The 14,396-nt window shown below is 43.8% G+C and overlaps 1 protein-coding gene across 1 annotated transcript in view; it reads right to left on the bottom strand.

The window, feature by feature from the left end:
• Window positions 1-12,080, bottom strand: part of KCNB1 (potassium voltage-gated channel subfamily B member 1) — a 199,946-nt gene extending 187,866 nt beyond the window's left edge. The window contains exons 1-2 of the mRNA XM_034787912.1: window positions 11,666-12,080; window positions 9,341-9,997 (exon numbers count right to left, since the gene is read on the bottom strand). Coding sequence (XP_034643803.1) covers window positions 9,341-9,907 — 567 coding nt within the window. The 5' untranslated portion in view covers window positions 9,908-9,997; window positions 11,666-12,080. The remainder of the gene's footprint in view (window positions 1-9,340; window positions 9,998-11,665) is intronic.
• Window positions 12,081-14,396: the final 2,316 nt, after the last annotated feature.

Genomic DNA, 14,396 nt, shown 5'->3' with positions numbered 1-14,396 from the left:
TGTGTGTGTGTGTGTGTGTGTGTGTGTGTGTGTGTGTGTGTGTGAGAGAGAGAGAGAGAGAGAGAGAGAGAGAGAAGAAAATTCAAAGGCCCTGAATAGGAATGTCTGTCTCTCATGTGGGGTTTCTCTAGGCTCCAGAGCTAAATCCCTGCATCAAGATTCAGGGTGAGTACTGCTGAGTCATGCTGGTAGATATATCCAAGTAAGCTCCAGCAGGTTTCAAAGGGGACAGAGAAAACTAGGACACAAGAGAACCTGGGGGGAAATCACAGGAACAGCCAAGCTTGGGAAAGAAGATTAGGCTGAGGTTTGTGTTGTTGTATTGAGTTACCAATAAAGGGAAATCCCAGGGAAGGAGGGAGTTTGGATACTACCTCAGAGCTGCGTGCAGGGTACAAAAGTTAAGAGATACCAGAACCCTAGACATTTGAAATAGAAATGACCTATTAAATCATGTAGTCTGCCTGTGCTAAAAGAGGTATGTTTCCTGTCTCCCTTGGTCAGAATACAATTTTTATCTATTGAATTTAGTGGGAGCAAGGGATACCAGCTTCTTTAGACAGGACTAATATTAACATGTTAACCATACTGATTGGCCACATTTGCCTCTTCTGCTACTGCCAGGTACCTCCATAGAGTAAATCATACTGACTGTGTTTATTATAAGAACTAAATGATCAGCTGTGAACTTTCACTGACATAAATATTTTGCCATTAGTAATAACAAATAGCATACTCTTGTAATTGTGAAAGTAGCATTGGATTATTCTGCTTTACAAGTTAGGAGAAACCTAAAGGCAACACTGAACCAAAGGAATGGACAATAGAAGGAGCTGATAATTAGATGCCAAGTTTATTCCTAAAAACCAATGGTGGGGACATTTATCCCAGCAAATAAAATGAATTAAATTAAAGTTGTTGTTTTTAATGGAAAGGAACTGATTTCCACACAATTTAAGGGTGCAATTGCACACCCCATTTAGCATGCAGCTACAAATACGAGCATGCACAAATCAAGTAATCGCATGGTCTGCTGACCAGAACTGGCAATCACTGCATGCAATTATCTGGTTTGCACTTGTATTTGCTCTAATTGCATGCACATAACTATGTATATAACTGCACGCCTAAATTATTCAAAAATCTAGCCCAGAATTCTTTTCATGAACAACAATCAATAATAAACACCTGAAGTTAGAGCTGAGCAAAATTTGGAATTTCTATGCCCCAGGAAATTTTGACATTTACAGATTTTTATCCCAAATTGGGATTAAAAATTGAAATTTTTCAGGGAATGGAAATTCTGAGTTGCAAATGTCAAAAGTTTTCATGTTGCCATTTTTGATGAAAATATTTTGACATTCCCAAAATCAAAATGTTTTCATTTGTTGAACTAACCCCAAATGCTTCATTTTGAGTCAGTTCAATGTTAAACTGCATTTTTCCATGGCAGTGCATTGTCTTGTGGGAGCTGTAGCTCGGGAACTGGAGACCTCCATTCTCCCCTGCTGGAGTGTTATGTCTCCGTGATGCACGACACAGAACCTGGTCAGCAGGAAATCTGCATTACATCATGGGAATGCAGAGAGCTCAGCCTCCTCCAGGATCAGGGCTCAGCCCATAGGACAGAATGCAACTCCCATAAGGCAATGCACTGATAAATAAAACATTAAACGACATTTCTCTAACTTATCCTATATGGAACATTTCAAATCTGTTCAACAAAACAAAACGTTCTAATTCAAATCAAATTGACCCAAAACAAAATATCTAACTTTCATTTTCCTCATGGAAAATATATATAAAAAAAAATCTGCAAAATTGAGGCTCTCTCACAGAAAATGTTTATTTAACAGAAACTGCATTTTCTGCCGGAAAATAATTCTAATGGAAAATTCCTGATTGGCTCTACGTGCAGATGGAAGGGGAATAACCCCCCTGAAATCACCGAAGTTGCACTAGGGTTGAATTTGGCTCACTGAGTGTAAGACAGGCTTGCCACAGGAGACTGTAAACTCCTTACAGCAGGAAACCGACCTTTGGTGCATGTGTGTCTTGCACAGCACTGAGTACGTTACTGGCTTATAACAATAAGTACATTTAAATAAAGACCCCATTTTTAAAAACATGGCTACTTGGCTCTGGCACGAAGGTCAGGCAGGAGATTTCCAGGAAGATCAATGAATTAGAGAGGTTCCCCACTGCTGAAGGAATGAAACCATAGTCTGAGAGTCAGCTGAGTGAGTTTCTAAATGGGGCTGTTGAAAGCACAGGAGACAGAAAAATATAGCAAACAGTGACTCGGCAAATGAGAAGACGGATAAGGGAGAAAGCCTAGTGCAGTGGAGAATGAAACAACATTTATGGGAGAGATTTTCAAAGGCAAAAATGGGAGTTGGTGCCTAACAGCCCTTCATGATTTGAAATTTTCACCCCTGAATATTTTGCACTTCTATAGCACCTGTTATCTAAGACTCAATATTAGCAAATAAGCTTCACAATCCCAGATGTGAACCCAGAGAAGTTAAGTGACTTGCTCAGCAAGCAGTAGAACCAAGGAGTCTTGCTTTCCATTCCCCTGCTCTAACAGCGAACCACGCTCCCTGGGAACAAGGTGAGTGTTGGCTGCAAACATGTAGGATTCAGATTGCACTGATGAACACTAGTGAGGAAGCTATGGAGCAAAAGCAGAAGAGAAGTGCAGCTAGCAGCACATCTCATTTGCTGGTACAGTTACATATGCACATCAGGTAGTTTCACATACAAATAAGTAATTAGATGTATTTGCTTGTGCAATTGCAGTCATTTCACAACCAAATTAGACAGGCAATTGCACACTTATCCTGAGAAAAAAACGTGGCTTATAATGTGAAAAGAGACTGAGTTAATAGCATGCATGACCAGACAGAGGGCTCCAGTGAGGTGATAGAGAATATTTTTGGTGCGCATCAACTGAAACATTTCATTTGGATTTCAACATTTCTTTTTTTTCCCCTTCATCTAATTAGCTTAGATTTCAAACCAAAAACATGTTTCAAATGGAAAACCCAGAATGTTTGGTTACAAACAATGTCAAAACAAAACATTTTGACAACTCCAAACCTTTTTTCCAACTTTTTATTTTTGAGTTGGGAGATTCACTGACCTTGTTTCATAAACACTTTTGTTTTTCAAAAATCAGCAGTTTTCAACCCAAAAAGTTTAATGGAAAAATACCAAACCAGCTTAATTCTGGGGATTGTAGTTCAGAGGAACTCTGGGAACTGTAGGCACAGTAAGGCATTCTGGGAAGGTTCCCGCGGCTGTGAGGGAAATATAAGCGGCAGAGAACACTGAAGGGAACAGGGCATATTGTTGGCTCTCCCAGGAAAAGCGTCTAAGTGGGGTTTAGGAAGAGCCTGGGAAGAGACCTAGAGATACAACTGAAGGACTGGGAAATGTACCCGAGGAAGGAGTGATGTTTGGGGCTAGAATAACCAGCAACTGGGAGGAGACACGGAGAGGGCGGCAGCTGCTTGTGCGTCTCCACCAAATTGCAGTGGAAGAAGCCCAGTGGGCAAGACTGTCAATGGCCCAAAAAGGAGGTGAATCCATGCAGGGGTGGAGGCTTTGGACTGATGTTAGATTTCTGTTTACCTTGGAAGGGGAGGAGTTTACTTTGGTTTGATGAAGAGCTAAATTAACCTACATAGAGGAAGGGAACCAAGGCAGTAACCATGTTAGACAAATGAAGAAGGTAAACCACGGCTACAAGCCTTCAGCTGAGCAAAACGTAGACAGCCCTGCTTTAATGGAATGAGCAAGCATATCACCTGGCAACCTGGCTAAGCGATAGGAGATAAATGATGGGAATGGGAAGGGGAGAGCCTGATATACTGCTAGCTGCTGGTAGAAGTGGTGAATTCATACATAAGATGTTAGAGATGAATGAAAAATGGATGTCGTATGGGAATTTGAAGACATTTATAACCAGTTGTGTGTAAAAGCAGAATGTAACAGAAGTAGCATCTCAGATGGATTTTTTTATTTTATTTTTGTTATATTATAATAGTCATAAGGAAAGAAGAGAATGTATGGAGGAACCTCATTAATCCCAACGTAAGGCATCTTGAGATTAACAGCATAGAGCAATGAGCAACTGAGAGAAAAAAGTTGCTGTACAAATTCTAGAGGCCGGCATAATATGATTACTGAATTGGAGCTGCAATTTTTCAAGGATAAATCTGATATTATTGCAACAGCAGAAACATGGTTGAAACAGGGAAATACATGGAAATTTAGCACGCCAGAATGGAGAGATTTATACTCCTAATAAAGCAAAAGGAAAGGACAGCATAAGAGAAGGATTAATATGACAATATGCAGAGAAGCTTTTTACAGACAGGGGGATGTGGGTGATTGTGACATGGTGCTCTAGGCCTGCAGGGCAGTTAAGAAAAATAAAATCAGATCATGCAGGAAAGTCTAAGAAGATCAGAGGTTTATATTTTTTCCAGTGGAACACTAATTGTTCTGATATTGATCACGGGATGAATTTATGAAAACTAAAAGAAGAAAGGACTTTTTTCTTAAGAGGCAGGAAGACTGTTTCTTATGGAGCTGTTTGAAAGGTCTGGATGGTCAGAGAATTTTTCAGGTCGTAATCTCTAGTAAAATGAGCCACATATGCTATTTCAACTTTAGCTGGTTTGTTTTGTAATTTATTTATATAGTCAAGCTTGGACCAAATGCAGTCTCTGGTTTCCAGGGAAGTCCTAGTATCTAGACGGTTTTATGGCTTGGCAGACTGAGACCCCAAGAGAATGAATATTGGGCAGAGGTCACTGAGCGAGTGAATGGATCAGCTGAGATTTAATCCCAGGGACCTCAACACCAGGGAACTGCCAGACTCGAAGGATGCCAATATCTGACATACTCATGAGGTTCAAGTCCTGGAAAAGCAATATTCCCATCTGACTACTGGAAGGCTACTTTTAGGGAATTGCAAGTGAAACCAACCTTTAGCCACGTTAGAAAAAGAAAGAGCTATTTAAGAAAGAATCTGCAACTCATCCAGGTTAAATCTAAACAGAAGCGAGGGCAACAGAGGCCAATGTGGTTAAGTAGGGATGTAGTGGGCGGTCCACTGTATAAGTAGAAGGCTTTTAAAAAATATAGACAAACTGGTAAGGAGGATTGGGAGATCCATAAAAATAAGCTGATGTAAGCTACAAGGATAATCAGAGGAGCAGAAGGAAACCTTGACTAAAATTACAGTGAATATTTCAGCTAAGAGTAAAGGATTCTGCAAAGTATAGTCACAACAGCCAGAAAAACTGATCTATTAAAGGAATCAGTAGGAATTAGAGGCAAGAGATAAAGAAAAAATAGAAGACTTTGTTATACAGGTTTGTTTGTGGAATGGAGAGTAGTCTAAGGCTCTGACCCTGCAAACACTTATGAACAGGCTTAACTTTATGCATGTGAATAGTCCCTTTGAACACAACTGGACTAAACTGAGCTCAGTGAAACTACTCATGCATATAAAGTTAAATACCTGCATAGTTCTTTGTAGGACTGGGGCCCAAAGCTGCAATTGTATTACAGTATTGTGGGGAGGAGTGTAATGTGCACAGAAGAGTGGAAATGGATAGTATTTATAATATACATCTCTATAGCACCCATCATTATTGGACCTGGGTGCTTGGGGGGTGGGAGTGCAGGTGGGGTGGAACGGCCCTTCTTGAGGCAAACAAAGTGTTAAGAAAAGGTAGTACACATTTCTCAAGTCTTAAAGAAAATGACATCAACAATTAGTGAGACAAACTGCTTTTTTGAGAAGTTCTCTGATACCAGCTCCGATATTTGGAGGCTCTCAGGGGACAGGATATTAGTAAATCTAACATTATTATTCCTATTTTATTTAGGCACTAATATGCTCAGCATTGTACAAGACAAATAAGACATTCCTTGCCCTGAGGAGGTTACAGCTTAAAAGCCAATCAAAGATTCAACAAGATATATGGAGAAACCCAGAGAAGATGCTAATTTAATATGTTTATTTTTAACTCATTCATGGAGTCTCTCTCTCTCTCTCTTTTCTTTTTATTTATTAAAGATCCCACTTTCACCCTGATATACCTATCTCTTCCTTTAATGGTGTTGAGACCAGGGCAAAACTGGGCCCAACATGTCTATCAGATATACTGCAGAAAGTTATTCTGGATTTGTTAGGTTACGAGTTGTAGAGAAAAGATTAGAATAGAAACAATGAGGAGAGATTTAGTTTGGGAGCCCACCTTGAAAAACTTAATCCGATTAGAACTTGTTCCTTATCATCTAACTGAGAGATGGGGCAGAGCTGACAAAGGCAAAGCATGCAGAGGCAGGGAGGAGGGTTAATGCTTTGCTGAAGTCCAGCATTGGCTTATACAAAGGCTCGTGGTGCAGAAAGTACAATAGTTTGTTGAATTACTTTAAAAATTGCTTAAGCAGGAAACTGCAACCAGCTTATATATGTGACATATTTAACTGGAAAGAATCTTCTACTGGGGAGCAACAAATCCAGAGACAGGAAAGAGTAAATAGCACAGATGAGAATTCTACTGACTCAAGAGATTTGGAGTTGAGAGGAGAGAACTAGAAAGAGGCTGTCTAACTATTTCAGTCTAGCCCAACTGTAAACTGTGGGGAAGAGGGATGAGACAGGAAATGCTGGTTTGCACCAGTTGAAGGACACTTTGGTGATAACTACTGGAATAGATTACTATGGTCCCCTTTCCATGGGAAAGCTTTGAATGCCCTGGAGAAGGCACTATGCTGGCAAAAGCAGAAATTTTCGCATTTCCTCTTAAAATGAGACTGAGGGTGAAGCTAGCAGAAGAATTATTTGGAGATCGCCTACTCTATTAGAAGGACTTACATGTACGCAATAGCTGGATGAGGTGAGGCAGAGAGTCCAGATTCAGAGAATTCAGTCTTAAAGTCATGATAACTGGGCACAACTGTTTGATTCTGAGAATAATGGGTCAGACCCCAAAATCCTTACTCAGTCCTTTCCATGGCCAGCTGCCCAGTGACTTCAGTCAGACCTTGGCCAGTGTCAGGATTGGGCCCAATAAATACAATAGGTGGATGAGCTCTCACGAAAGGTTATCAAAGCAAAGAGTACACGGGTGTGCAAACCCAAGAGCAGCGAGTGGGAGTGAGTGGAAAAGTATCCACAAGCAAGGAGGCAAAGGTTTCACTAGGCCTAGTAGCCTTTTTCTGCCTAATCCTAATAATTAATCATACCTCATTTCCTTGCTACAGTTAAAATGACTAGAATCTGTATTTGTCTTCAAATATTCCAGCAGTTCCCAGACAAATTACAGCACCTCGTCAATTATAAGAGTGAAACATCAGAGGGGTAGCTTAACATGGGAAGGGAAATAATGCATTTGCAATTCACTCTAGATTAGTCCAAAGCCTGCAGTGCTGAATGCACTTACTCTGAGAATTTTCTCAGAAGATAAACCTAGAGTGTATTTCACTTATAAATCACAAAAGACACTTATTTGGCAAGAGTGACCCCTGCTCATATACAATAAATCGTGAACTTCAACAGTCCCTAATGGATTTTGAGTCAGCGCCACAGACAGCTAAGCCCAGGGCCTGTGTTTCAGGATTCCATAGCTGTGTTTCAGGATTCCATAGCTGTGCCAAAATATGCCTATAAATTATTAACATCTTCAGCACAGTGTCCTCTGTGCCGTTTGAAATAAAAAAGACATTGTGTCTCCGCCTGTCATTAAAAAAGCGATAACCAATTCATCAAAGCAACACACCTTTCCTTTTCCCTGCCAGAATAAATCACTTATCCCACACACGCTCTCTTCAAACTATCTTCCCAGAACTTTAAAGACACTTTGGTTCATACCTGCAATGCTGCAATAGAAACAAACCCATTTTTCCAAATCAGAAACAAAACAAAACAAAACATAATCCACACGCTACAGGGACAAAGATCCAATTTGCCTGTAGAAATGTAAATCAAGCAGATAACAGGGAGAAAAATAGCTCTGCTTTCATTTTGCTATGCAGCAGTATTGCAGGAGCACTGGGCGCAGAAATGTCAAGTTTTCAATCCTTTAATGTTCAGTCTCTTGTACTTTCCAATCCTTAATGCTGCATTTCCACCCCTGTGAACCTTTATTTTTATCTCCACAGTTACAGAATAGTCATGTTTGTTTGCAGATGCTTCATCACTAATGAAAACGTGCAGCTGCCGGGACATTCTCTAATGCGGAGCAGCTAATTAGCTGTCAACTCTGACACTCATTTCTCAGAACTATGCTGTTCTTTTAAAATTATATTAAAATAGAACTGCTGGATCCAAGTGTAACAACTTCAAACCAACCTGCACGTCAATCATGTATTATCAGCCAAGGAATTTCAATAGCATTGTATAGAGGGGGAAATTAAAATCTGCTAGAAGCAGGTAAGAAACAGATTTAAAACATGGTCCTCAGTAAAACTGAAGGCTAAAAGTGCATGGTACTTCCTTGGGGTGTTTGCATGTTACCCTGAAAAGTTAAGATAAGCCTTGAAAGGCAGCATTTATTAGCATAGCCATCGTTGCTTACCACTAGCTTGTTAGAAATGATTCTGAATAGCCCTATACTGAGTGATACACACTATTATATTTTTACTAGTTAAATTCAAGCTAGTAAAACTCATAGGAAACTTTATATAGATCATTACAGTTTTGGACCAAGATTGGACATCTACTGTGACAGTGCACCAAAACAAGACATAGGACAAGCACTAAATAAACCCTAACTGCTTCTCAGAGAACGTGCCAAACCTACAATAAAGTAGCCCATGCTTTAGATAAACTAATGAGGTTACACTTCTCACTGTAATTGTGCAGCGGTTCCAACTGGCCTCTGAGGACTGGATGGCTTCTGATGTTTATTTCCCCTTCCTCAACTCTTTCATCTACCCACAGATAATAGTTAATAGAAAATCTTGCCCTGTTTTGCATGAGAAGGGTAGAACTGTGTGGGAGGCCCTCCCACTCTCCCAGCCTCCCTCCCCTCAAAAATCCAAACAAACAAACACAAACACCTTATCCAGAAAAGCAGAAGAGCCAGAGATTCCATGAAGTCCACTAGGGACTTCGTGGATTATTGTTAATCAATGTTACATGGAAGGCACTCAAACCCTGGTGTGATGGGCACCAGTACAAATCTTTAAAGGCACATACATTTAAGCAGCATCCCCTCTGTTTGCTTATGATAGTTGGCTGCCAGGACCCGTTTCAGCCCCCACAAGCAATACTTATGGATGGCAAACAGTGAGCAGTGATTTGAGACGTTACCTTGGCGGCTACTGAAGAGTTGGGTTTCTCTAGAAGATCCCAGAGTTTTTTCCTCTTGTCGGCGCAGCAGGTGTTATCAAATTCCTCCCCTTCCCTTTCCCTCAGCGTCTCGGCTTCTCTCTTCAGCTCCTCGTTCATCTGCTCTTTCTTCTGGTGGTACCTGGCCTGGCAGCAGGACTCCAGGTAGATCTCGTCGATCCCCCAGTAGTCCAGTTCTTGGCTGAAGGACAAGGCGCACATCTCCTCCATCATGTGCAGCTTGCCCGTGCGGTAGAAGTTCAAGATGGAAGTGAATGCCCCCGGGTGCCGGTCAAAGAAATACTCGTTCTCCTCCAGGTTATAGTCGTCACAGATCTCCATGAGGGACTCGTGCGTGTTGAAGTCTCTCAGTTTGCCCAGCCTGGTCCGGGGCAGCCTGTCCAGGGTTCGCCAGAGAACTTCATGCGCCAGGCCCCCCACGTTGAGTTTGACCCTCCGGGAGCAGGCCTTGCTCCGAACGATCTCCATGGGGTCCGGAGGCAAAGAGGTAGAAGACCGAGATCCATGCTTGTTCATGCCCGCGGGCATCGCTGCCTCTGGAAGGCTCCGCGGGGCCGGGCACTCACGCTTCAGAGCCGGCGGGCTTCACCTGTTCTCCTTCCCCTCCATGCCGAAGAGCTGCAAGAGAGAAGCCAAAGCCGCACGGGTCATTCCCCCTGCCCGCCGGCGCCGGGCGTTAATCAGAGCGGCCAAGAGCTCCGGCAATCGGCTCCAGGGGACCGCGCTGGCCGCTGTTCGGCCTCGTGGTGCTGAAACCGGCCCGCTCGGGGGAGGGGAAAAGCCGCTGTGCACGCGGGGGAGGCGGCCCCAGGGGCAGGGGGCACCAGGCGCTGGGGCACGCCCCGGGGCGAGACTCGTGGGGTAACACTCGCCTTTCCCAGGGCTACAGCCGGCCTGGCAGAGGGGCTCCAGGCGAAGGGAAGGCGCTGAGCGCGGCTCTGCCTTGGTTTGTGGAGGGCGGCGAGGAATAAGAAACACAGATCGGGGCAATCCCCCCCCCCTCCCCAGCCCCCATGGGCTTTAGCCGGATTTGCGGGAGCCAGGACCATTATTCTAGGAGGCCACGGGAGAGGTCTGGCCACACAGACACTAACCCGGCTGGGGGGACACGCACAGTTCCCCCCGCACACACTTCTGTGGTGACATGCCCCCGGGATAGCCACGCCGGAAGCGAGGGATAGTTACTCAGCTCTAAAGTCATGACAGGATCTGTGTTTTCTCTTTGCTTTCCGATTGCTTCTCCCCCTCCCCCCAGATCCTCCAGGTTTTTTTTGTTAAACCCAAGTTAAGGAACCGTGAACTTAATATATATATATATATATATCCACAACCTTGTGTGGTGTTCAGGCCAAATCCTCCCGGGCTGTTCGCAGAAACCTGCAAGCCTCCAGTCCGGTCCTTTACTCCTCATCTGTTACCTGGTTATAAATTTAACCCAAAGACGTCAGGGATATAGGCTGCCGCTAAGGATTTACGTGATGACACGTAATTACGCCTCCTGCCTGAAATGCACAGTCCTCGGCAGGAAGAAAGTCTGGGGACGGGAGCAGCTACCGTAGATCGGAGCATGCATTGTATAGCGGGTGCTGAGAGCTCGTCCAAACGAGGGGAGCGGCTCTGTAGGAGACAGGGCTTCTTGCCATAAAGGGGGGGCGCCCTCCTCCCACGCCCCCCAAGATGTAGGGAACAGATTATGCACGTAGGGTCAAGGGGAACTCTGTTCCCAGCTACAGGCTAGTTCTCTCGCTCAAATGCAGATGCTTTTTATAACTCTCCGCTTGTGAATCTCCCGGAGGAGATTGGATTGGGGGGAGGGAAGGGGGATGGATTGATTGCCAGTCACTTTAAACAACGCATTTCACTTTTGGGAGACTCTCCCAAGGACTCTCCCCCCTCCCTCCCATCCAACATAAATCAACGGAGGGTCAGTAAATAATAATAAACCCAGCACACACTTATTACGAAAGCAGCTGCCTTGCAACGTCCCCTGGCACTGTTGCTTACACAAGACAGCATTAAAATAAACCCATACAGATGGGAAGCAGTTCACACTGTCCTCCATGCCCAGCCTTCCAGCCCTATAAGGATTTCAAGGGTTCACGGGCGCGCTCTTTCGCCTCTCCTAGACAGTGCAGGGATCCTGGCAATCCATCAATCAAAGACCGACCGTGTCTTTAAACAGCAGCCGGGTCTGCTCCTTGACCGTGACCCTGGCTAGAGCCATAAACTCCGGCAAACGCTCCTAAACCTGCTTCCCCCTTTTCCCAGGCGAGCTGGGCTACCTACCTTCTTCGCCAAGGATCAAAGCCGGGCAGTCGGCGGAGAACAGGGAAACCAACGTGTGGCTACATCCTGCATCAGCCAGCAAGCGATCAGCAGCTGAGGCCGTTTGCACTGGCTCCCCGGAAGCCTGAGGCAGAAAGATCACAGTAATATTCCAGTATGTCCAAGAACCCGAGGGCTGGGGAAGGGAAGCAAGGCAAATGGGTCCACAGACGCCTGAAAGCTGCAGATTATTCCCAGGATCCTTTTGCAAGCAGCTCCCCAAGGCCTGCACTTGGATGAGACTCTCTCCCTCCGCCCCCGTCTACATTCCAAGATGGAGCCACATTTTCTCGTTTTAAAGATACAAAGGAAAGCGCCTCTCTTTCCTTGTGCTGTCTCTTAATGGAGATCAACAAGTCTGGTCTGGACCTCCAGCTTTTCCCTGCAATTCTGGCCCAGCGTTGTTTAGAGTGAATGGGAAGGTGGAGGTTGATGAGAGGAGGGCAGCGCCACCATGAGCTGGGATGCAGCATTGCAGGGGAAGTTAACACTTGCCTGGCCTGGCTGCACCAGTCTGGGCATGATTTACAAGGAAGGTGGAGCCTGGAAGAACTTTTATTACCGGAGTTTAGGAAGAGTGTGAGTAAGAGAGAGATTCCTGAGCATTTCTCCTTAAGAGAAGCTGCATCTCAGGTAGGGTGACCAGATGTCCCGATTTTATAGGGACAGTCCCGATTTTTGGGTCTTTTTCTTATATAGGCTCCTATTACCCCCCCACCCCGTCCCAATTTTTCACACTTGCTGTCTGGTCACCCTAATCTCAGGTCTTTTATTCACATACACACGCAATCACACACACACACACACAAAATCCCTCTGTTCCCAGACAAAATGATACCACAAAAAGCCAACAAGGATTTGTGTCAGAATAGTAACTGTTAGAAGCTGAAAGCAAAGCTATATTGATAAACGTATCATGGCCTTTCCTGTTGCCCTGGCTTGTTGAGCTAGGACCTACTGGGAGTTGAGCTGTTAGATATGCACCAGGTGGGGTTTTCTCCTTGTCTGTCATCTAGCCCTTTGCAACAGTGTAATATGTTGTTACTCTGACTTCAGCAGGAGTTTGGTCTGAGTGAAGACTGCCTGATTTCCTCCATGGTCCCTATATCCCAGAATATATCTATATTCTACTAGATCTTAATTGTTGCATGCGTAAATTGATACTGAAGCATGGGGAGGAAGCAGATCTCAGATGTTGGTCTGGTTTATGAACTCCACTAAATAAAGCAAGAAGGAAATTTTCTTGGCCAGGGGGGTAATACTGAAGAAACAACTCTGAAGCATGTGGCACTATCAAGCATCCCCACAACCTAAAAATTACTTAGAAAAGTTAGATGCCTGCAAGTCACCAGGGCCTGATGAAATGCATCATAGAATACTCAAGGAGCTAATAGAGGAGGTATCTGAGCCTCTAGCTATTATCTTTGGAAAATCATGGGAGACAGGAGAGATTCCAGAAGACTGGAAAAGGGCAAATATAATACCCATCTATAAAAAGGGAAATAAAAACAACCCAGGAAACTACAGACCAGTTAGTTTAACTTCTGTGCCAGGGAAGATAATGGAGCAAGTAATTAAGGAAATCATCGGCAAACACTTGGAAGGTGGTAAGGTGATAGGGAACAGCCAGCATGGATTTGTAAAGAACAAATCGTGTCAAACCAATCTGATAGCTTTCTTTGATAGGATAACGAGTCTTGTGGATAAGGGATGGATGTGGTATACCTAGACTTTATTAAGGCATTTGATACGGTCTTGCATGATATTCTTATTGATAAACTAGGCAAATACAACTTAGATGGGGCTACTATAAGGGGGGGTGCATAACTGGCTGGATAACCATACTCAGAGAGTTGTTATTAATGGTTCCCAATCCTGCTGGAAAGGCATAACGAGTGGGGTTCCGCAGGGGTCTGTTTTGGGACCGGCTCTGTTCAATATCTTCATCCATGACTTAGATATTGGCATAGAAAGTACGCTTATTTAGTTTGCAGATGATACCAAACTGGGAGGGATTGCAACTGCTTTGGAGGATAGGGTCATAATTCAAAATGATCTGGACAAATTAAAGAAATGGTCTGAGTTAAACAGGATGAAGTTTAACAAAGACAAATGCAAAGTGCTCCACTTAGGAAGGAACAATCAGTTTCACACATACAGAATGGGAAGAGACTGTCTAGGAAGGAGTACGGCAGAAAGGGATCTAGGGGTTATAGTGGACCACAAGCTAAATATGAGTCAACAGTGTGATGCTGTTGCAAAAAAAGCAAACATGATTCTGGGATGCATTAACAGGTGTGTTGTGAGCAAGACACGAGAAGTCATTCTTCCACTCTTCTCTGAGCTGATTAAGCCTCAACTGGAGTATTGTGTCCAGTTCTGGGCACCGCTTTTCAAGAAAGATGTGGAGAAATTGGAGAGGGTCCAGAGAAGAGCAACAAGAATGATTAAAGGTCTTGAGAACATGACCTGTGAAGGAAGGCTGAAAGAATTGGGTTTGTTTAGTTTGGAAAAGAGAAGATTGAGAGGGGACATGATAGCAGTTTTCAGGTATCTAAAAGGGTGTCATATGGAGGAGGGAGAAAACTTGTTCACCTTAGCCTCTAAGGATAGAACAAGAAGCAATGGGTTTAAACTGCAGCAAGGGAGGTTTAGGTTGGACATTAGGAAAAAGTTCCTAACTGTCAAGGTG

This window comes from Trachemys scripta, chromosome 12 (genome assembly GCF_013100865.1).
Source record: "Trachemys scripta elegans isolate TJP31775 chromosome 12, CAS_Tse_1.0, whole genome shotgun sequence".
In the NCBI taxonomy this organism is placed as follows: Eukaryota; Metazoa; Chordata; order Testudines; family Emydidae; genus Trachemys; species Trachemys scripta.
The sequence above is the reverse complement of the archived record's forward strand: the minus strand, read 5'-3'. Positions and strand labels throughout refer to the sequence as shown.